The sequence below is a fragment of the Oryzias latipes genome, chromosome 16 (assembly GCF_002234675.1).
Source record: "Oryzias latipes chromosome 16, ASM223467v1".
NCBI lineage: Eukaryota > Metazoa > Chordata > Actinopteri > Beloniformes > Adrianichthyidae > Oryzias > Oryzias latipes.
In genome coordinates, this window is record NC_019874.2 from 11,838,800 (window position 1) to 11,862,283 (window position 23,484).

The window sequence follows — 23,484 nt, forward strand, 5'->3', positions numbered from 1 at the left end:
GTGAGGAAAAAATATTCGATTTAAATCCTGCTATGTGTTGTGTAGACACCATGTCAGGTTTTCCCATTTCATTCTGATCCGGATAATCCTCTAAAACACTGAAAAAAATGGAAAAGTATTTAATCATAGCAATAATGAATAAATTGCTTCTTGTCAACATGTTTATTGATCATACAATCATTCAAGTGTTGTTTTTATTTTTAAGTCAATGCATGCATTTCCATTTTATGTTATCTTTTGCTAACGGTTCTCTAACAGACATCATTGATTTTTAAAGTTACTGGCAATTACTGACAGTAAACTCTTGTGAACAGGTAAATAACCTGCAAAATCAAGGAGGGTTTCAAGTATTTGCATTTCCATTGCACCTTCATTGAGATCATCACCTGCCAGCACTGGAAAGAAAGAGTACCGGAGTGAAAACGAGAGACTCACACATAAAATGAAACAAGTCAGGGAAAAAAAGAAAAAAAAACTATTCATATTGGTAGACAGGAAGAAAACAGACAGCAGGAGCAAGTGACAGAGAGAGGCAGATGGGGGACATTAAGTCGAAGTTAAGAAACCGTCGTCTGCTTTTTTATCTCACCCAGATATGCTAATCCTGCAAGCCTCTGCTGATATGATTTTAACAGCTTGGCTGGTTTGTGTGTATTTGTGTGTGTGTGTGTGTGTGTGTGTGAGTGACTGTTCATGGATGAGCTTTATGATGACTTGAAGAACACACCCATTTCCCTCTCCCAGTTACAAAAGCTTTAGAAAGCCAATGAGAAACCACACAGTTATATGAGGAAAAGTGAGTCTCATTTACCTTTGTGGTACTTAAAGCAAAAACTACTGAACTGTGGAGCCAGTGGGGGCATGTAAAAGCAGTACAAAAGCAAAAAGCAGTAGACATTTTCTGATGTTAAAAGTGTGAAAAGTATTTAATTTCTATGGAGAAAAGTCAAAATGCTAAACCAATTAATTTATTCTTACTTCAAGTCTAAAAGAGATTTTTTTGGGCATTAAGAGGATCGTGTTAAGACAAACAAATTCTTTGCATAAACTCAGAGTACACGTATAATAAAAAAAAACTGAAAAACAACAGTAAAAACTCCTAGCAATATTATTTACTACAGCATCTGTTCTTTTATGGTGAATTATGTTTTTTTTTCTGACACATTTAAACTCTGGGTTTACAGTAGTTGATCTAAAGACTAGGCTGACAATGGACAGCATACTAAATAATTAAATGTTCTTTATAGACTTTAGAAACGTAAGTCCCTAAAACCAACATGACATTTTAGCTCAGAAATCAAACAGCCATTTCTATTAAAGTCTCACTTGTCATCTTATGATCTACTTTCAAAGTATTCAAATGTTTTTATTCTTATTATGATTAAATTAAAAGAAACTTCCAAAGCAGAAGTAGTTCATTACAAATGCACCTTTGAGTTGTAGGTCAGACAGTTGGTGCAGAAAAATTGCGTCCCTCTTTCTCGTTGTTCAGCGTGATTTGTTTGCATGATTTCCCATTAGCTTATACACCCTCACACCCCATACCTAACATTACTGGTGCAACAGAAAATGGTGAGCAAAGTTGGAGCTATGCAGCTGTACAATTTTGAGCCAGATGCCAGCTCAGACGAGGAAAGCAAAGACGTACATGGATCTAGTCGTCTACAAGCTAATGCATCAGAATTGAGCAGAGCAGGAAGCTTGTGGTCTGCCATTTGTACTTTCTACATAAAAAATAAGCTCTTTGTCTAACTGCATTTTTTTAACTGCTCCTGATTCACAGCGATTTGAATAAAGAAATACTCAAAAATGCAATTTTGTGCTTTATTTTCTTGATACATGCCCTCCGTTATCAGAAAAATGCCACAAGATGATGTTAAAAACATCAAAAACAAAATTTTCACCAGAGTGGATTTTTAAAATAAGCAGATGTGGGCCAAACTTACATAAAATTGTTAGTTTTTAAAATTGCCTTATGAACAAAGTTACTCCACAGAAGCTTCATCTATCCAATGAAAATATTTATGGATTCATATATTTTTCATCTAAAAATCCATCTGCTGGAAAGTCATTGGAAATTTGTTTTTTGCTGTTTGTAAAAAAATAAAATGAAAAAAATTCTGAAAATTCTGAAACTTTATTTTATTATCCAATTGAATAATAATATGTAGCAGTAACTTATTATACAAGAGCAGATTAGCTAAACAAAATATCATCATGTTTTATCTTACCAGCTTCTCTTCAGTTTTTTTCCACTGTAGACTCTGTGATCTCCTCTGGAAGGATTCGACACAGCTCCAGGGAAAAACCTATACTGGCATCCTCCCATGGGGTTGGTGTGATCACCTGTATTCTGCTCAGATGTTGAAATTACAAATTCAACCAAAAGCCGTAGCACAGATCATACTGATAAGTAATTAGGTAAACTAAAATTACTTAATTTTTTAGTTTGCCCCCTCAAATTCCCTGTGTAGTAATTGAATTTTGACAATCTACATCCATTATACTACATTCAAATCTGGCATGTAGTGTACTTTTATCCAATGGAGTAGGGTGAGGCTTCTTCTTCTTTTTCTACTGTTTACTAGCGCATGTTCGCCACCTGCAGTTGGAAGAGGCTTGGTGCAAAATGTCAAAGTGGTGCAAGCAGACTTGTAGTCATAGAATTCCACCCAGGCACAAACCAACTTTATTAATTTCTCCATCATGGTCAATTTTCAAACGATTGGCACTTTTATTAATTAAAGGGACGCCAACCATACATCACTACCAAATCGTTGTCCCTGATTGGTCAAAGTTTGACAGGGTTTAACCTTCAATGTGCATTCAATGGCCAGGCGTTTTGTACGTAGAGCCTGAAAATGGTCCCAAAAATGTGCATAGCTACACACTGAACGTTAGAGTTTTGAACACAAAAGCCCTAAATGGGCATTTACATAGAATTTTCAATGAAAGTGGTCACTTGAATGTGCTTTGCTTAGAGTAGTAGCTTTATAGAAGTACAGGTTTAGTATTGGAAAGTTTTTGATTGTCGATGCACCTTGCATGTACAGAAATGGTGCTGATAGACAAGAAAAAAAAAAGAGTACTCACAATGATGGGCAGGTTATATAATTTGTTCCACACAGTTAAAACAACTTTGAGCAGTGAAAAATATTTTTACTTTTCTTTTTTTTTTTTTTTTTTATTGATGATTTTGTAATTGTCTCGTTTAAAAGTGTTCAAAATCTACATTTTTAATCAAAAGTCTCTCAAACAACCATTTTGGGATTTTTATTCTCACACTTTCGGAGAGTTCTTGTGTTTGAGCTAAAGAGACCTTGTTTTATACTCACTGACTGTGCCTTTAACACAGGGGGAGGCCTATAAACACATGTAACGCCTTGGTTCTGATAAATATGTGGAAGACCGGCAACCAAAGTCAAACGCTAAGACTGTGTGCTGACTAAATGTGCATACGCAATCAGGTGAAATAAACTATTTCAGGGATCGGTGGTTCCAGTGAATAAAGCTCCAATTACATTATCTGTTTCCCCTCTTTCAATTTTTTCCCTCCGCTTTTGTCTGTTGATTTTATTCCTCGCCTGTGTCTATTCCCATTCTCTTCCATCCTCCTCCCTTTCCTGTATCCATCTCTCTGACTCCAGTATCACCCCTGCAGCCATTTTTTGGGACTCCGCAGGGAGGGAAGCAATCTCAGATTTATTTTACCTCCCATTTCCAATTTGAGAGACGCCCGCTGCTGGAGGCCAATCTTGAGAGGTTCTGATGTGAGTCGTCATGTTAAATTAAAGGTGGTAAAAGAAGGTAAAAATGTTTTACTGTTTATATAGCGAGCAACAAGAAGCTGGGCACACTCCGTCTTATTTAAGCAGAGAAGTGTGTGACAGTTACCACCACACTCTCAGGTCTTCAGATTTAGGACTCATTACAGAGGAGCTCCCGTGAGACCTGAGCAGCTACACGACTCAAAGGGGCTAGAACCCACAATGAGACAAAAGTGAGCCCCGAGCTAAGAGAATTGTAACTGAACCATGCGACGAGTAAAGCCCTCCAACAGAAATAATAAAGGCAGTAACATTTGAACTCTAGTGCTGTACAGTATGCACAAAATTGTTGTTTATTAGGGGTGTAACGAATGAATCCGTTTATATTTGTGATCCAACAAGATCGACCTGTCATTATTTTTTGTTTACTTGTTTGTACACATATTTAATTTACACTTGATCATACAAGGAATCTGGAAACTTCACCTGCACTGTTCAGTGTCCAGGTATTTAACTCTGAGTCACAGTGGTTGAGGTTTCGGCTGACGATGTCCTGGATTCATTTTAGGCCAGGAATCAGATCGAAATGGATTGCTCCATCTTTGTCGCACATGTTTTGGGGTTACTCTAAGCTGTCAAACCTTTGGTCTGGTTTTTCTCGGACATTGTCAATAATTTTAAACCAGACGGTCAAGTTGGACTCCCTCATCGGAATTCTGGGAATCACCGATCCCCAAACTTTTAAACAGAAATCGGAACGTGGGGTAATTGAGTTCACATGCTTAGTTGCACGCAGAGTCATGTTTTTAAATTGGAAGCAAACACAGCCCCCCACACACATCCAGTGGATTAGAGACATTATGTTTTTTTCTAAATTTAGAAAAAAAATAGGTACACCCCTGCAGGGACGGGAAGGGACATTTTTCAGTGTCTGGTCCACCTTTATTAATGAGCTCGCAAAAAACAGTTACATTTTTCTTTTCAAGTTTTCCTTTTTTTTCTCTTTTTCTTTCCACAAAATTGTTCTTCTAATCTGTCATTGTTGTCTTTTTGAAAATATGTTAAAAACTTAATAATAAGAAATTAAAAAAATAAATAAATAAAAAGAAATGGACGTTCCAATGTACCGATATAGACTAATGTTGAGGTTATTTCTGAAAACACAAGACAGTCAGAAGGCTCCGTACAACTCCTGACGAGGAGAGCAAAAGGCAGATTAACACCCAGTTACATCTGCCTAACTACTCTGAGGCCCGTCTGCTCACCCTCCTCTCTTTATTTAGTTTTAGACGCCCCAATTACATGGGAGGGGTTAGTCTAAGGATTGCATGTTCAATAGTTATCAGTGCACTTAATGCTTCGAAGCTTTTGGCACTTTTATAGTTTCAGTCATCATCAGCTACTTTCCTGACACTTCCACTTCCTGTGTTTCTGGCGGTCATGTTTCCTCTTCTTAGAATGGCGCATGGAAGATTTGTTTGTACACAAAGCAAAACGTCTTCATTGGACAAACACATTAGGTGAAACCGGATGTGGGGGTTAAAAGACGTTTAATCACAGTTTTAATCAGCAGTTAGAATGATAATAAAATATATATATTCCTTCTACGACTAAAGGCTGATTTACACTGCTCCATCTCCATTGAGTCTCAGTTGCGTTGGTTTGACACAAAAAAAATAGAATCTTCATTGACCAACTAGAAAGTTTGCATTGCCAGCGTCTAATGTCCGTCCCTCCGCAAGTCTTTGTGCCTAGCACAAGTCCAATTTCCAACTTCTGTTGTACTTTCAAAATAAAAATTTAAAAAGAGTATTTTATATTTGTATACATGCCAGCACAAATAGCGCACATTAGCACTGCGGATTATCCATTTTCGCCATGGATAACCATGTTTTATTTTTAAAATACAACAGCATCCTTTGTGACACAAGACATGCATTTCACAAGAACTCACAAGAAAGAGGAGAGGGCATGGGGCCTGATTGTCAACGTTTTGGACACACTAATCAACACTGGGGTGGCAGGACAAACCATTCCTACGGGAGTCAGGGGGGAGGGGGAATGGTCCGGACATGCAACAGAGACCATGTAAACTAACTGATGTGAAGAGAAGGAATCCCCTGCAACACTTGGGAGACTCACCGCAGACAGTCCTGTGTAAATCTGCCAATACGAATCATACCAGCAACCACAAGTTATGCTATGAATCAAAACGTTGTTAAGATAAATCCTTACACCCCTAAATGTGGAACTGTTGGATCTGTGGTGCAGTCTCCCAGGGGTGCAACTGCAATCACAACTTCCAACTGTTGCATGGGGTGACATTCTCAGTTTGGGTCTCAGCTAATCTGACCCCTGGACAATAAATTCCCTCAAAAATTCTCCAATTGTGTGCTCCACAGCCAGCGAAAATAATACAGTCTGCCTTGTACTCTCCATATGTCCGTTCTCAAATCCTGACACAAAAGATCCGAGCACAGACTTCTTTTTTTGCTCTTGATCTCTCAGAGGCACAAGCTGTCTCCCTCTTTCTCAAAAACGCACACTCCTCTCTTCCACACACACTTCTGCACACACTCTTCTATACCCCACATAAAGCCTGGAGACAGGTGTTGGATTAGCTTTTTTTGGAAGAAAAGAGCTCAGTTCCTTTGATAGGAGTGGAGCTGGCCTGTAGAGCAGGGAGGCAGGTGCACAGCGGAAAGAGGGGCAGCGGGAGAAATGTGTGCATGTGTGTCAGTGGATTCAGCCCAGTCATCACATCTATTGAGACGAAGAAAAAAAAGGAGGCTTTTGGCAGAGTGGGACTCTGTAATTGGAGAGCTTGGCGGAGCCAGGAGTGAAGCGTGGTTGGTTGTTGCCACGTGGTGACATTTGTTTGCCAGCCGAGCTGTTTACACACACACATGCATGGGTTTAAACATGCAGACAGGCAAATACACACTTTGGCGGAAGCGTTAAGTTTTGAATAAAGCTTCAGAGCAAATTAACTTTGATTTAACTCGACAAACAGGCTAATTCTTTTCTACATCTGTGAGCTTTAATGGTTTATTTAAAAACAAATATGGAAAAAAAAAAGAATAATCTCATGTTTTATTACAGTGTAAAGGCTTGGATGTGTTCACTAAGGATTCTGCTAATATTTCGAATACTAACATTGCAGACTCACACACTACAAAAACGCACACAAGCTGAAAGGCTGTAACCACGGAAACAGAGGAAGCCAGGAGGCCTCTCACATGCTTTTGTTCTGAAGGGCTTCCTATGGAGACTATCTTCAGTATCAACATGAGCTTCTCTTTCACACACAGACACCTGAGGATGTGCACACTCACACAATTGATAGCACAAGAGACTTTACTCTGTCCTATTAATTTTACACTCCCCCCAAAATGATTAAAAACTTTAATATATTTGCTTTAAGACACTTGCTCCATTCCTCACATTCTCTTGTGGCAAACTAGACTTTTATTAGTGCTGTTATTTTTTCCCCAGCATTTTTGTGTTTAAACACAATTTAATTGATTTTACACCGAAACATCAAACATAGAAAATAACATTTCACTAACACTTGTTCTTCTTTGAAGCAGCCAACTCTTTCTAACTACTTTCAAACATGATTTCCATCCTTTGCAACAACAACAACATCTTCCTCTTCACTTATCAAGTCCACAAGGTGACGTCTTGATTCCAAACAGCTTCGTGTTTCAAACCCCTCATTCCTATCAGTGAATCGCACAGAGCAATGATCGTTTATCATTGCATCACACACTGAAGACACAAAAAGAAAATTAATTTTCACAAAAGGACTCAGATATTACTCAAAAAAACAGGATCCATGCAGGAGAAAAAGCCAATCTTTTGTGTGTGAATACACTGAACTGTATGACACAATTATGTGGTGTCAGGTACCTCCTGCCCCCACAAGACCACTATCTACAGCACAGCTTGCTTCTGTTGTGCATGACAAGCCTGAGGCCTTTTTTTTTTCTTTTTGTTAGTGACAGGGCTTGTTAGTGCCTCTTGGAAAACCAGAAAGATGTTACTGTTAGCCCTATCTGAACAAGAATTTCCCCTATTGCAGCAAGATCGAAAATAAAGTACTAAAAATGGTGAAATGAACAAAAAGACAAAGAAAAATTGAGAGTTAACATTTATTTTTGTGTGAGTTGTTGGCATGGGGTATAAAGTTACATTTAAATCAAACACGGTGTAAACTAATCATTTATTGGGTTTTATGAGGGACATTTTGTTTTATCAATTTAATTTAAAAAAATGCTTCGTTTTTGAAAAAGAAAGATAAAAAAATCAAGAAAGATTTGTTGATTTTCTTTGCATATTAGTCAATAGATTTCTTAAAGACAGATTTAAATAACTTAATGATAGTCAGTGATCAAATTTGAACTAAATGTAATAAGAACGTATATATTTATAAACACCCCTCTCACCCTTCCTCTACCAGAGGCCTGGGAGCTTGAGGGTCCTGCGCAGTATCTTAGCTGTTCCTAGCACTGCGCTTTTCTGGACTGAGAGGTCTGAGGTCTTTCCAGGTATCTGTTGTAGCCACAGCTCCAGCTAAGCTTGGGGGTTATTGCCCCAAGTGCTCCAATTACCACAGGCACCACTGTCACCTTCACTTTCCAGGCTTTCTCCAGTTCTTCTGAGTCCCTGGTATTTCTCCAGTTTCTTATGTTCCTTCTTCCTGCTGTTCCCATCGCTTGGCACGGCCACATCCACCACAACGGCTTTCCTCTGTTCTTTATCCACCACTACAATGTCTGGTTGGTTCGCCATTACCATCCTGTCAGTATGAATCTGGAAGTCCCACAGGATCTTTGCCCTCTCATTCTTTACCACCTTCAGAGGTGTTTCCCATTTTGACCTTGGGGTTTCCAGTTCATACTCTGCACACATGTTCCTGTATATTATTCCAGCCACTTGATTGTGGCGCTCCATGTATGCTTTCCCTGCCAGCATCTTACATCCTGCAGTTATGTGCTGGACTGTTTCAGGCGCCTCTTTGCACAGCCTACACCTTGGGTCTTGTCTGTGTATATATATTCACACTGGTAACATCTTTTGGCTAAAGATGTCCTGGATCCATTTAATGTCAATAAATTGAATCATATTGTTTATTTATTTATATAAAACCAACCCATCCTGCTTCTAAATGTTTTAATGTCATGTAAAGTTAAAAAAGGGAGACCTCTTCTGACCAGTCCCATGCATCAACCCTGATGAATCACCAAATGAAAACTGGTCAGTCCAACTGCTGTTATGGGGAAAAATAAAATTCTAGAGGAGATCATTACCGTGTGGAGACACATATTGAGAAAGGTGGGGGCACAAATATGTTGTGTCAAGGAACTTTTATTAAAGGTTAGAACAAGTGAGTCATGCCATTGATCTATATTCTGTTTTGATTTATTTTCCAGCAGGTATTTATTCAATTGCTGGGTTATTATTATTATTATGGACCTTATGAAAATAGAAACTGAAGCAAAACAAATTACTATTAATAATAAAAAGTACTTTTACCAATCAACGTATCACTCTGCTCTTTCCTTACACAGTATAAGCAGAATTACTTATACAGCAAGTCTCACAGCATGAAATTTGAAATTCATTCACACATACACATCTTGGAAAGATAACAATTTTATGCTACATTTTCAAAATGTTGTCATTTCTTACACTTTTAATCCCCCTGTCTTTAGAAATGTCTTAATGTTACCTCCATTTAATGTCTGCACAGCTTTAACTCTGACAACTTTGTGCCACGGAGAAGGATCACTTTCATCAGAGCAACACTTTCCAGCCCCTCCAGTCAGTGGTTTATGAAATAAGGCACGGGCCAAGTCCAAGTGGAAAGTCCGAGCTTCCAGCCCTGGTATGGCAGAATGACACTGAAATCAATAAGATGACAAATGGACATCAACACTGAGGTTAAGGTTCCTGAGATGGATAGATCTGGAGTCCTTCCCCTCATCGATCATGAAACAGAGGAGTGGTGGGGAGGGCCATTATAAAACACCAAACAAGATGTGCACTTATGAGAACAAAATCTATCAAATGTGTTGTATCATTTCAGAAATGGGAAGCAAAATTCATTATTGTTACAACTGTAAGAAGTTGTGAAAACTTTAAAAAAAAAGGTCTTGTTTGAGGACGCTACGTATAAATGAGCAACAATAATGTATTATTTCTTCTGCGGATGTCACCATATGTTACCATTAAAATGGGTTAGTACTCATGTTAAAAAAGTGGAAAATATGTCTATGAGAAAACCTAATTCAATTTTATTATGCATAAGTTGTGTGTTCTTCTATACTATGCTTTCATTTTGACCTTGAAATGAGCTTAGACCAGGTTTGGACACACTTTTTGACTCGTGGGCCACAAAAGGCAAGTGCGCCCCATGTGGTTTAAACACAGGTGGGGCCACCATGGAAATTGCGGACAAACCCATTCGGGGACCACATTTTCTGCCCACTTTTATGGGGCCCACTTGGCCTTATTTGGCCGGGAGGACCAGGAGCAGATACCAGAACACCAGCGCGTTTTGGTAATCCATCTCATTACAGAAAGAAATAATAAGTAATCCAAACAAAAACATGCATTAACTTTGATTAAAAAATGATATGATGTATATTTTGTATATTCGTGTTTTAGTGCCAATTGTACAAATACATTGATGACCCTCAGGAAAAAATCCTCATGTGCTGTTAGAATAATTTAAAAAATGACTGTTTGATTCAGAAAACACACTAACATCAGAAAAACAACAAATCTTCCAACACCATATAAATGCAGAATAATTTTCTGAATACAAACAAAGGTTGTATTGATAATGCACCATCTATGAGGAGAAAACAGAATCCTAACCCATCAATATTATTTATTCCAGTTTGGCAGGTCAGATTAAATAGTTTAGGGCCGTAGTTTGCCCGTCCCAGGTCTAGACCAATCAAACTGTCCCTGTAGGTTCAGTAAAGTCCAGTAGAGGTCAGTCTTGTTAACATAAGAAAAGCTTCAAACTGGTCTGCACAGACTAACTAGAGGTGATTTATTATGCTTCTGTAATCAGAACTGCATCATTGTCACTAATGTAGTTGAGCAGCATGTTGCATGTTGTACAAACTTCATTCAACTTTGTTTTTTTCTAAAACAGAGCAAATCATGAACTGACAATTTGTCTTTATGAAATTGTTAACAAATGTGATGCTGTTTTGTGATTCTAATCATTTCACTGCTCATTTCTGAACCATTGAGCTTCATAGATTCACAATATCCTTTTTGAATGTATGCGGGCAATACTGTGTTAGCATATAAAAAGAAAACTGATGCAACATGTTGTTGAGGTTATTTCTATAACTACTTTTTTTGAAATTCTGTCAGAAAACAGATGGTCAAGAAGTCTACAAAAAAAAACTAAAACTTAGGAGACAAAAAGAGTAAATGAACTGTTCACAACAGTGTAAAGAAAAAGTAAATAATGAAAACAAAATTTGTTAATATGTTAGTAGTAGTGGTGATCCTTCTAGGGATAAAGCATTCATTTTTAATCCATTTCTTCCCTTTTGGGGTCACAGGGCTGCTGGAGCCTATCCCAGCCACTTGTGGGCAAGGGTAGGGAACACCCTGGAAAGGTCACCAGTCTGTCACAGGACCACAATCACACACACTCACACCTAGGAACAATTTAGAGTAACCTTGAAGCATGTTTTTGGATGGTGGGAGGAAGCTGGAGTACCTGGAGAAAACCTACAGGGTCCCCCATTGGTGTTCTGTTTCAGGACTTGAACTGTGGACCTTCTCGCTGTGAGGCAAGAGCGCTAACCACTGTGCCACCATGCAGCCGGGATAAAACATGAGTACAAAAAATGTTTGAGTATTTAATAATTACCAGAAATTGCCATTAATCTATGAGCAAATATGCTTAAAGTTATGATACAAAGCAAACAACTGGTTTTGATCAATACTTTTTAGACTTGATTTTTATATAATTCTGCTATACATAACAAAATAAAACAAATCAGAATTGATAAAAAATAAAAAATAAATCTTTTTTTTGGTTCCACTGAACAATATAGAGAAGCATTTAATTGTTTAAAATAATAATATAACATTGTTAAGTGTTTTTTATAATTGTTGGTGAAATTGTGTAAATATTGACTTCTATAAATCCCATGGGTGTTTTAAGTTAAAATAACTATTGATGTCCTTGATGGCTGGTTAGAACACCCAGAAGGTGCTCCCATCGGTTACTATTTTTCCAGACGTTGCACTGCCCAGAAGTCCTTTTTACGTCTTAGTTATAACCAGGAATCAACAATGTGACAAACTTATCTGTAGTTACATGTCTGATTTTTTTTTCTTTTGTCACAGAGTCACCAGTTTCCATTTGCTGTGCTAGTGTACAGCTGAACTATCTACCATCATCTGTGGATTATGTGAAGAATGGAGCATTTCTCATTAACTATGTTGCAGGATACAGCAGCTATTTTTTTTTCTTAACCCAGAAACATTAACATAACAAAGACACACACAGTGTGTACCTATGACATGCTATTAGTATGGTTAGATAGTTTCTTTGCAGCATGACTAATAACCCATCCCAACCCCACCACCACCTCCTCCCCAACCCCCACCTAATCACTTGCTTTCTCTCTAAGGAGCTCTGGTCTGTTATCAGTTATTACTGGAAGCATGATTATCCTACTGGCATTCTGCACACGCTCACAGAGAACTTCCTGAAGGTGACCTTTCCACGTTGCCATAGAAACAGCCTCTCTCTGCTTGCAGAAGCCGCACAAAAAAGTGTTAACAGAATATTTTTATGCTGGAATGTTTTATCAAAGGTAGAAAGGGATGTTATGATTGTAGCGGAGATTATTAGACCTGACAGATCTTTTAGAAAAATACCACATTCTTTAGTGAATCTGGACAGCAGAGGTTTCTTATTTTTAGTTTTTTTTACACTTTTCGATTTGCTTTAAAATATATCAGCAGTAAACTCAACCAAATGAATAAACAGAAGAAAAGTGAAATGTATTTATTTCTTACATTTAACCTTAAAACATGTTTCATTGCACAGCTTTAAACTTGATATAAAAATTGTTTATTTTTTCCTTCATCAGTTTCATTGCAGTTCATGATATCCATCAATCTCTTCACTTTGATGTGAAACAGCTTCCAAATGAGACTGGAATGGGGACACTTCATGAAGAATTGACACAAAAGTGAAACTGCAATGAAACAGAAAAATACAAAAATATGAACTTGTGAACAGGTAAAGTAAGGAGGTGATTTAATTTTTATTGAGGACACAACATTTATCAGTTAGTGAGTTTCTTTTAAAGGCAAAGCAAATATTCTCTTTGAACATTTTGGCAAAGTTCTGAAAATGTGTTTAAACATTTTTGTTTAAATGAAGGATAGAAGGAGTGTGTCTTTCTTTTTAGGTAATTTAGAGAGATTTCACTCAAAAACCCACTCTGATCATCTTTTATACTATTTGCAAAGCATTCCCAGTGATCTTTGAATAACAATTATGCAACCCTTTTAGCAAAAATGATAATAATAATAATGTGTTTTTTTTAAACTGTCGTTTTCTAGGACATAGTTTCAGAGCAGCAGCAGTTCATTAGAAATTAACCTCTGAGTTGTGGGCAGTGCCGTTGGTGCGGAGCAAGCCTGCCCTCATTTCCCATCATCCATTTGTTTACACTTTCTCCTGCTAGCTTACAGCCCTTTACAACACCAACCTAACATTACCAGTGCAACAAATATGGCCCAACCAGCCCACTGAGAGCCCACTTAAGCTGATGTGGGCAAATACAGGTGGGGCCACCCCGGCAACTGCAGAGAAACCTATTCAGGGCCCACATTTTCTGCCCACTTTTAAACCACATGGGGCCCACATGGCCTTACTGGCTGGGATGTGTCCTCCATCATCAAAATGCTACAAAAAAACAAGTTAAAATTTCTAAAAATAGTGGGTCTTTAAAAACCTCAGTGCTGCATGGTGAAGTTTAACATAAACTTATTGTAATTTGTGTAAAATTTCACTAAAACCAAAGACACAAAATCCAATTCACTTCATAACGGTGATAAACAAAACTTAATCAACTACACCCCACAGAGATTGCAAATAAATACAATCTATATTGACTTTTAAAACATGTTATTTTAAATAACATTAAAATACATAGTAACATCAACCTTTTTATGTTCACTTTTTCCATTTAGCTTATACTTTATATCTTAAGATTAAAAGATGTGCAGAATTATAAGAAGAAAAAAAACTGAACCCCCCCTTCAGTATCCACAGGAACTTGACATTTGAGTGGTAAACCCTTTTATTGACTCTTCTAGGTCAAACTTCCTTCAAGAGGAGCCCAGAGATGATGACTAATAGTGTACGTCATTCACAGAGCCAAAAATAGCCAGCCCGCCAATGTGTCTGGAATCTTAAAAGTGTGTTTCACATAGACAATTCAAACCACTATGATTCATTCAGAATCCGTCTATCCATCCATCTATCTATCTATGACTTTTTTCATTCATGAAAACCATCCCAGTCTGCTTTCCCTGCCTACCCTCCCGCCTGGTTATTTATACTCGTGGATTAATCATATGTTGTCAGGGATGACACGCATGCGCAGTGGATGGCGTGAATCTCTGAATCATCGGTGGAAACAAGGGAGGGATCGAGAGGTGACTGTAGAGTGATGGGACCCGGTTGAGGAAACAGCAGCGAGTGATCACTCTCTGAGCTGCTAATGACAGGTAAGTGCAGATTTCTATCGTTTGTTTCTTGTTTTTTTTCCCGCCTTTAGAAGAAATAGAAGGATTGCCGCTTCCGCTACCGGGGGAAAAAAAAAAACGGAGATCACCTAGGTCGTGCAGATCCGCACACCGTAAAAAAATCAACCATCTGACGTGACTTCTGAATGCAAAACGATGTTCCTACTTTGCAACATATTTGTTGCTTTTCTGTTATTTTTGACGATGTGGTCAAAATGATTTTAAGGGAAATGCTGCACCGTTTCAGGGATAGCTTCTTTTTTCCGTTTATTATGCTTTTTTACGGTAAAGTTCCTCCGTTCAAGTTTGGTATAAAGTGAGCTTTGAATGTGTTTGTTGGCTCGTGCTTGATAGAGTGTTGGACGCACGGATGGACGAGGTCTGCTCTCACACTGGCGTCATACATTACGTCCGTGTGTTTTCTCCAGGGGCTGGATGGTAATGGCGTTCAGCACCATGGACAGCTCCGCGCTGTGCGCTTCAGATTCAAAAGGCACACGCAGTACCGGCAGGATTACTGTCCCCCACGCCCTTAAACACCCTCATTCTAAAAACATTTCATGTCATTTAGTCTTTCAAATGTCCTCAGAAACATTTGTATGCAATACACATCTCTAGGTACAACCTTGCCATATTGTTTGACATTGTGGTTAGAAAGTCCTATCCACATTGACACTTTCTGAGCTAAAAGATAAGATAAGGTAAGATAAGATAAGATACTGAAATAAAAAAATATACAGCTCTTATAAATATAATTATATACAGATCAAATCAATATTTACTAATATAGCACTTTTCATATAGAGCACTCTGAAACAACCATATTAAAAAAGCACAAAAATATCAAAATGTACTCCTCTAACTCTAATGTACTATTGCTTAGAGTTGTCCAAACTTTTTGCAAAGAGGGCAAGATTTAGGGAGGTAAAAAAGTGTTAGGGACAACCATATGAAACCTTATAATTACATTATATACAAATATACTATTCAAAAGTACAAACCATCGAAAAAGATGTTTTATACTTTTTTCTTAAAAAATACATTTAATCAAATTTCCCCTTTTCTTTGCAGTTGTTACCGGCAACTCCTTCACTACTTAATTTTTTTTCTTTATCTACTGGAAAGTCTCATTGAAATCCATCGATCTCTTTTCCAAAGGAGTCCTGGCCAAGAGACCAAAAGTTACACACCCAAGACATTCTTACACCAAATCAGCTTCAGGTTATTGATTTCATTTCCAGGTCCTTCATATTGGCATCAAACTGAGGCCTAGATGGGAGACTTGGGAGTTGAATTGTTTATTGTTTTATTTTTTGTAGAGAGTTACAGTCCGTATGTGCTTTATGGTGAAAAGCCATCTTATTTTCTGTCAGGACACTCCTGAGTGACAGCGTATTCACAGATTTACAGCAGACACCTTAGAAAAGACCTAGAAAGCAGGATCCAGGGAGTGTTGTCACAGGTTTATAAAGGCTGATAAAAGAATTTAGCCAACCACAATCAAGAAATCATACACACAGTTTGTGGAAAGTGCTGGGGACCACGTATGTATTTTTATGATGGGAACCTGTGAGCTGGTGGAAATTTGAATGCACTTGGCCCATGTGCTGGACTTTGGACATACTTTCTATACATGCATAGCCAGAAAAAGAAACACCAGAACCAGATATAATCAATAAACCTTTTTGTTTGTCCTATTTTTAGAAACTTGACTCCTTGGTAAGCAGGTTCTAAGCATTACTATCAATATCCAAACATCTGTGGGGATTGTTTATAAAAAGGGCAAGCTAAGTTAGATAAGTGCCCCCATCAGGCTCTCTCACATTTCATTTTTGCTGCACACTTGTCTCAGTAAATACACTTCACCTGTTTACTTGAATAATCTTACATAACTGTGTAAACTGTGGGCTATTATTTGGTGGAAATTTGGTGAAAAACGCATCATCATTGGTGCAATAAAGGTCATGGTGTCTGTAATTGTTAACTGACTTCTTGGTTCTTTTGTTATTAGACACAGGTTTTGTTTGACCCATACCAGACATGTTTTGATAAGTTGATATTTTTCTGAAGGTGTCCATTTAAGAATATCCACAAATAGATTACACTGGAAAGTGCCAATATTTAGCAGCCCTTTAGTTACTGTTAATTTCACAAAGTCAAAAATATCCTGGGTTAGCGCAGAAATATTAAAGCATAGAAAGACAAAACAAGAAGAGGAATATTTAATGGCAGCAGGTTTCAAAGGACTCATTGTGTTTAGAGGTTGGCTAATTTTCCCTCACGTTTAAAGAAGCTCACCCTTTTAACCCTCTGATGTGGTGCAGAATCAATGCATCTTCATCACGAGCAAATATCAAAGACCCATCGAATGCAACACTTCATTTAGTGAATGATGGAGAAATTCCCTGTGAACTGAAAACTATTGAACTCCAAAGGGAAACTTCTATAAATAATCAGCGGTTATAAGCACAAAGATAAAAGTGTCAGAATCTTTCAGATGTTAATTTGTCACAGAGCCTGTTAGCATAAACTCTAATAACAGCAACAAGTGTTGGAGGGTTGCGGTCAGCACCAGAGGGGTGGTTGATCTATCTGGTTCCTGTTTTCTATTTAGGCTTACAAGACCTGTTTCAGTCCCAGATGGGTGAAATCTTCACAGAACCAAAAAGATTTGCATTGAAAGAAGAAGTTGCAGTACTTGAAGACAAACCCATCCATCCAATTTTAACCCACTATACCCCTCACAGGGTTGCTGGAGCCTATCTCGGCTACGGTTTGGGGAAGGCGAGGTATTCGCTGGACAGTTCTTTTTTTTTTCAAAAAAAAAGTACATCAGTTAATGTCTGACATCTATTTTATAAAAGCCTAACAATAGATTTTCTGAAGAATGGAGTAATAAAAAGCACATTTTGCATCTATAGCTCACATGCTCATGCACACATAAGTAGCTGACAACAATGGAAAAAGCCTTTTGACAAAAACAAAACCGAAATGTGTGCATTCCAGCACTCTGAGCATGGAGCCCAACAACAGTGACAGTGTCGATGCTTGTTTCATAACGGAACAGAGCATGCAGCATTAGTCTCACTGCATTGAGGAGCCCATGCCTTTGGCACAACGTTACGTAACTCGGCAGTGGGTGCGGGGGACAATCCATGTTTATGTGCATGAATTGGTGAAGCCAGTAAACATGCATTTAAGTGTCTGTGTTTATGCACGGCTGAAAGCCAGAAGGAGTTTGTCCACAGGCGGCGTGGGTGGACATGGAAACGTTCATGCACGTGTTTATATGTGTGTGTGTGTGTGTGCGTGTGCTCCTGGGCAGACAGGTGTGAAGAATGACTACATGCTCAGACATCTGTGGGTCGGAACATGGAGAGCAAGCTCGAGGCGGTGGAAACTACCAGCAGTACGGAGTTCGCTCCTACCTCCACCAGGTAATATTACAAACACACATATGTACTCATTCAACTTAGTTACATTCTTGTGTGCATCTTTTTTTTCTTTCTTTTTTTGGGGGTTATTGTTTGCAGTTTTATGAGGAATGCACAGCTTCTATCTGGGAACGTGATGAAGATTTTCAGATTCAGAGATCGCCTAGCAGGTGGAGCTCTTTACTCTGGAAGGTTAGAACAACACTTGTACTTTCTAAAACTGATCAAACAACACAAAATGTGCCATTTATGTACTTTCAACTGAATCTTAGATTCCAGAAAATGGAGTTTTGCGACAGACGTTTCTCCCTCATGCAGGTCTGTCTCGCGTTTGGGACCCTGATTTTGTTTGCGGGACTCATTGTGCTGTTGGTGGGTTACGTGACTCCGACAAGGATTGAAGCGTTTGGTGAACATGATCTTCTCTTTATTGACAGGTACTAAAACAATCATTTGTTATGAATAAAAAATCACCTTTATTGCTTCAGAAGAGCAAAAGCATGAGATTGAAATGTCCCGTATGTGCATCTTTTATCAATAACTGCATGCATGAACAGACTGCATGCAGCCTTTTATACTTAAAAATTGCAAAACCTGTGAAACAAAATATAAAAAATTCATTAATTACAAATCAAAAATAAACTAGATGACAACAAATGCTGTGAACTTCTTTGTTTTTGTACAGCCATGCTGTCAGTTTCAACCGTGCTCTGGATGTCTGTAAGCTGACGGGTGCTGTGCTGTTCTCTGTGGGCGGCACGTCAGTAGCTGTCGGTCTTCTGCTGTCTGCTTTTGCCAGAAGCTACTCCAAAGAAGAACTGTACCTGCAGCAGAAGTTTAAGGAGCGATTGGCAGATCTGCATGCCACAGTTGGTAAGGAAAACTCACCAACTTTATTTTATTTTATTTTTTTTGCAACTCAATGTCACTTGAATGACAGTTTTCGACTGCTGAGCTGTCAGTGATGATACACGAGTACCCTCCTAGCAGTAACTGCTCTTGTCCCAGGTTCTCCAATAATGAGAGCACCGGCTCCTGGAGAGGGAAAGGTGCCTGTCTCGCTGTCCAAAGTGCAGAACATCCAACCTGTCACCACAAAGTCAGAAACCTGATTGGTGTCCAGATGAAAGCATGAAGTGAAGTTTGGATAAGGATCTGTCAGTGTTCACACTGTCTGAGTGAGTTTGTCAGTGTGTGAGCACTTCCTCTTCAGGAAAGGTCATCTTACATCACTGGTACCTTTTGGTTCATTATTTTCATTATCCATATTTGACATTTTTAATGTCAAGGAGCTATTAAGCGAAATAAAGCTGTACTGTCATTATTTGATTAAAGCAAAATCTAACAACACAGATGTGCAAAATAAAAAAAAATGGAAGCAACTGTCAAAACAATGTTTTAACAATTATTATATATTTTTTTGTTGGGTAATTTAAGTTGTGTTGCAGGAGAGAAAAGTGAATCTTTTCTGTATTTCAACACAACAAGCCTTTTATGTAAGATCATTAAAAGTAGGAACATACACTGGAAAAAATTAATCTTAAGAAACCATTGTTTTAAGAAAAATGGTCTTATCTAAGAAAAATAATCTTACCAAGAATAGTTTTTCAGTGGAAAAATAATTTTAGTTTGACAAAACATGTCTTGGTAACCAGAATCTTATTCTTAAAATAAGAATTCTAGTAGACACAATTTTTTTACTTTTTTGCTTATTTAAAGTACCACGCTGATCCTCTTTTGATCTATTGATCGATCTATTTGATGTAGCGTTCCCAGAGTTATTTTAATTATGATTATGTAATTTTTAACCAAAAAAAAAAATGTCATTATGGAAGACGCAGTTTCTCTAAAGCGGCAGTAAATCATTAGAAATTCTAAGTTGTGGGCGGGACTGTTGGCAAGCCCACCCCCTACCCATTATCCATCCGTTTTCATGCTCTCCTGCTAGATTACAGCCCCTCACAACCCCCAACCTAACATTACTGGTGCACCAGAAATGGCAAGCAATATTGGAGCCATCCAAATTGGACAAAGGAAAACATACAAGTGGACGCATCAGAATGGAGTGGAGCAGGGAGCTTGTGGATTACTGTAAGAGCTTGTACGTCACATTTACAAGCTTTGTCCAACAGTTTTTTTCATCTCCTCCCGATTAGCAACAATTTGAATAAATACTCAGTAACACAATTGATTAATTTTTGATTAATTAATTATTTTGATTCATTAATTTTTGGTTTACTAGATTAATTTTCCTGACATTTGTCCTCCATCATGAGAAAACAACAAAAACACTGTTTTGATTAGAGTGGGTCTTGAAAGAAAATCTGTCAATGGAGTAAGAATTTTGGACTTATTTCTAATGGGCCTGTTTTTGCAGTGTATACATCCAACATTGCCACGATCAGTGCCAATCTAAGGATAGTGGTGTAAAAGATTACATCTCTGTGAATGCACATTCACCTGAGCACCACAGAGGGAACGTTATGAATCACAGGGTTGTGTTTTTGAAAGGCCTTTTTCAGTCCACATCACAGGAGTCTTAACAGATGGCTCGCTGAAGGTTGGCAGTGTCAGGTCAGATTAGACATGAAGACAGACGGGGAGAAAACTTCAGCACAGGTTTCACGCTGACATTTTCCTCTGTCTCATTAGGCCTCTGACCTTGTTTCCTTCAGTAAACCTTCAGACAGGATCAATAGATGAGACAAGACAGAATGAAAGAAGCTACAGTGAAACAGGCTGGCCACTCTTTTCCCGACGTGCATTTTCCACTCGACCTAAGAATATAATCCGTTTTTGACACATTTTCTTGACCCGAATGTTCTTTTTGTTTCTTGTGATGATGTAGACTCACAAGCTCATGAAAGCAACCAATGATTTATGATGCTGAACACACAATTTCCACGACTGTGTCCCATGTGGACATCAAGATGGAACATCAATGCATTAAAGACAGACAAGTAGCAAGACGGACAGGTTGCATAACAGGAATCGACTCAGCTCAGTCGTGTTTGACAGCGCTGATGCTGTAGTGATTCAGAGATGCTTAACAATCTCCCTTCTGCTCTCACACTCCAAACTCCAGCAGCCCTCAGCTTATCACTGGTATTTAGAAAGCAGCAGAAATCGTCAACACTCTTGTAAAACCAATTTTTGTCTCACTGCTGTAGCCAGAGGCTAGGTTTTAGGTTGACAAGGTTAGATTGACATTTTTTACTATATTTTACGCACTATAGAACGCAACGGATTATAAAGCGAACCATCAGTGAATGGCCCAGTTTTGAACTTTTGTCATGTATGAGGTGCACAGAACTATAAGGCCCATTTAACAAGACAAAAGACTCAGAAATAAGTTTGTTAGTCATTCAGACTTTATTAACTGCGTTCACAGTAACTCTAGACCTTGTTTGTCACGTTAGCTGCGTTAGTGTCAGTCCCGTTTGCAAACATTGTTCGCAACATCTAAAAAAAACCCAGCCTGACACCACTACCAACCTTGTTAGTGACAAGTGAAATAAAACGGTCCGACACTGCTACACGTTAGCCGTGCTAGCATATTTACAATAACACCCAACCTTGTTTGCAACCCGTAAAAAAACAACAGACTAATATCGCTCAAACAAACATTAGTAAGACTACGCTAACTTCCAACCTAGTTAGTAACGTGTAAAAAAACAATTAAAAAAAGTGCCCAACTTTGCTAAGCTATCCTCTTTAGCACATTTACAACAACACCCAACCTTACAACACGCCTAAACATAGATTGATAGAGCTAAAACAAGTGTCACCGTGACTGCGCTAACTCCCACCCTTGTTAAAAACACGTAAAAAAAAATGTCTAGCACAGCGTTAGCACACATTAGCTGAGTTGGCATATTTACATTAATATTCATTTTTGTGTGCAACTCATAAAAAATACAGACTGACATTTTGACACAGCGCCATCATATCTGTCAAAATGGAGTTATTCCATTTACTTTTACTTTTTTCAAATTTTATTCTTAACCATATATCTTAACTTTGATCCTGCAATTTTGACTCATGTTTGTTTCTAAAGTTGTTTCTCTCGCTTACCCTTGATTCAAAGTGCCAGAACGAAACCCTTATGGTGAAGATGTGACTTGATGCACTGTAACTGGTTAAAACAATGTTACTCTGAAGGTCATCATGTTTGGAAAACCAACCGTTTTTTCCAAACCATTGCCTCAGTGATGTAAGATATTTGCGGTATGAAACAATGAGCTGCTGTGCCGATCTCACATGTAAGCTGACCTTTTTGTTTCAGCCCTGTGACTTCTGTTGTCTTCATCCTTCCAATTTGGGAAAAAAAAAAATAATCTTGTCATTGGGTCCAGAAAATAATCATGTAGCTGAATTCTGATATAAAAAAAGAAGGAAAAAAACAAACAAAAATAATGAAGGTTTTTGAATTAACTTATTCAACCTCTGAGCTGCAAATTGAAGCCATACTGCTATCTAAATTGTAAAGGGCAATCCCTCCACTTTCTCAGAACGTAATGAAGTGAATGTGTTTGCTGAAATGTTATGCTGTTTTATGATGCATCACCAATATTTTTCAAGGTTTTTTTTTAGTCCTGTTCATTATCTTAGTCTAAACATATGTCACTCCCGATGTAACTGTGGATTATCTCAGTCAGTCATAATGAATAAATAGTAAAGAATACTGATCCTATAAAATATTGGACTAAAAAACAACAGTATATATTCATGAATGTGTTTACACAATCTATTTTTTGAAGAACAATAAAAATGATCTTTCTGCAGCTCAAATTTATGTAAAGCTTGTTTGTTTGTTTTTTGATTTTTTTTATTGGATTATATTGAAATTACGGATGTGTGTTTAATTGGAATAAAAATGACTAACGGTTGTGCATTTGTTACCCTCTTGCCGTAAAGCAAGAAGGACCTGGTTCAAATCCTGGCCAGGTTCTTTCTGTGTGGATTTTGCATGTTCTCCTCATGCATGTGTTTGTTTTTTCCGGTTTTCTCCTACAGCCAAAAACAGGCTTCATATGTTCATTGTTGACTGTAAATTAGGTGTGCGTGTGAGTGTGGAATCCTGCAGCGGACTGGCGACCTGTTCACCTTAGCCCAGGGGTGTCAAGCTCATTTTCACCGAGGGCCACATCAGCACAGTGGTTGTCCTTAAAGGGCCAGATATATAATTTATTCATGTAACAAAATGTAAAGAAAAATAAATGTACCTACTCCGTAAAGTTAAGTAACTCATTATTTATTTATTATAACTTTTTAAAGTGACAATTACAGTTGCATAGAAAACATATGTTTGCTTGTTACAGCATAAATCCTTTTACATTTGATTCTGTCAGGTTAGGTTATATGGACAGTGTTTAAGTCCTAAAGTATAGTTGCCCGATCCGATATTTCAAGTCAGATTCCCCCTAGACATGAAGAAAAAACAATTTTTATTTTTTATTTAAAGAAATTAAAAA

The 23,484-nt window shown here is 38.0% G+C and overlaps 1 protein-coding gene across 1 annotated transcript; it reads left to right on the forward strand.

Moving 5' to 3' along the window:
* The first annotated feature begins 14,425 nt into the window (after positions 1-14,425).
* Positions 14,426-22,899, forward strand: nrsn1 (neurensin 1). The gene is made up of 6 exons (XM_004077679.4): positions 14,426-14,558; positions 17,902-18,013; positions 18,110-18,202; positions 18,329-18,447; positions 18,696-18,883; positions 19,019-22,899. Exons 2-6 carry the CDS (start codon positions 17,915-17,917, stop codon positions 19,120-19,122), a joined length of 603 nt encoding a protein of 200 aa, XP_004077727.1. The 5' UTR covers positions 14,426-14,558; positions 17,902-17,914; the 3' UTR covers positions 19,123-22,899.
* Positions 22,900-23,484: the final 585 nt, after the last annotated feature.

Excerpts from the sequence above, each read along its gene's own strand:
- nrsn1 (XM_004077679.4), top strand. The coding sequence starts at position 17,915 with ATGACTACATGCTCAGACATCTGTGGGTCGGAACATGGAGAGCAAGCT. Across the intron at positions 18,203-18,328 it reads GGAGCTCTTTACTCTGGAAG|GTCTGTCTCGCGTTTGGGAC; the intron begins GTTAGAACAACA and ends TCCCTCATGCAG. Across the intron at positions 18,448-18,695 it reads GATCTTCTCTTTATTGACAG|CCATGCTGTCAGTTTCAACC; the intron begins GTACTAAAACAA and ends GTTTTTGTACAG.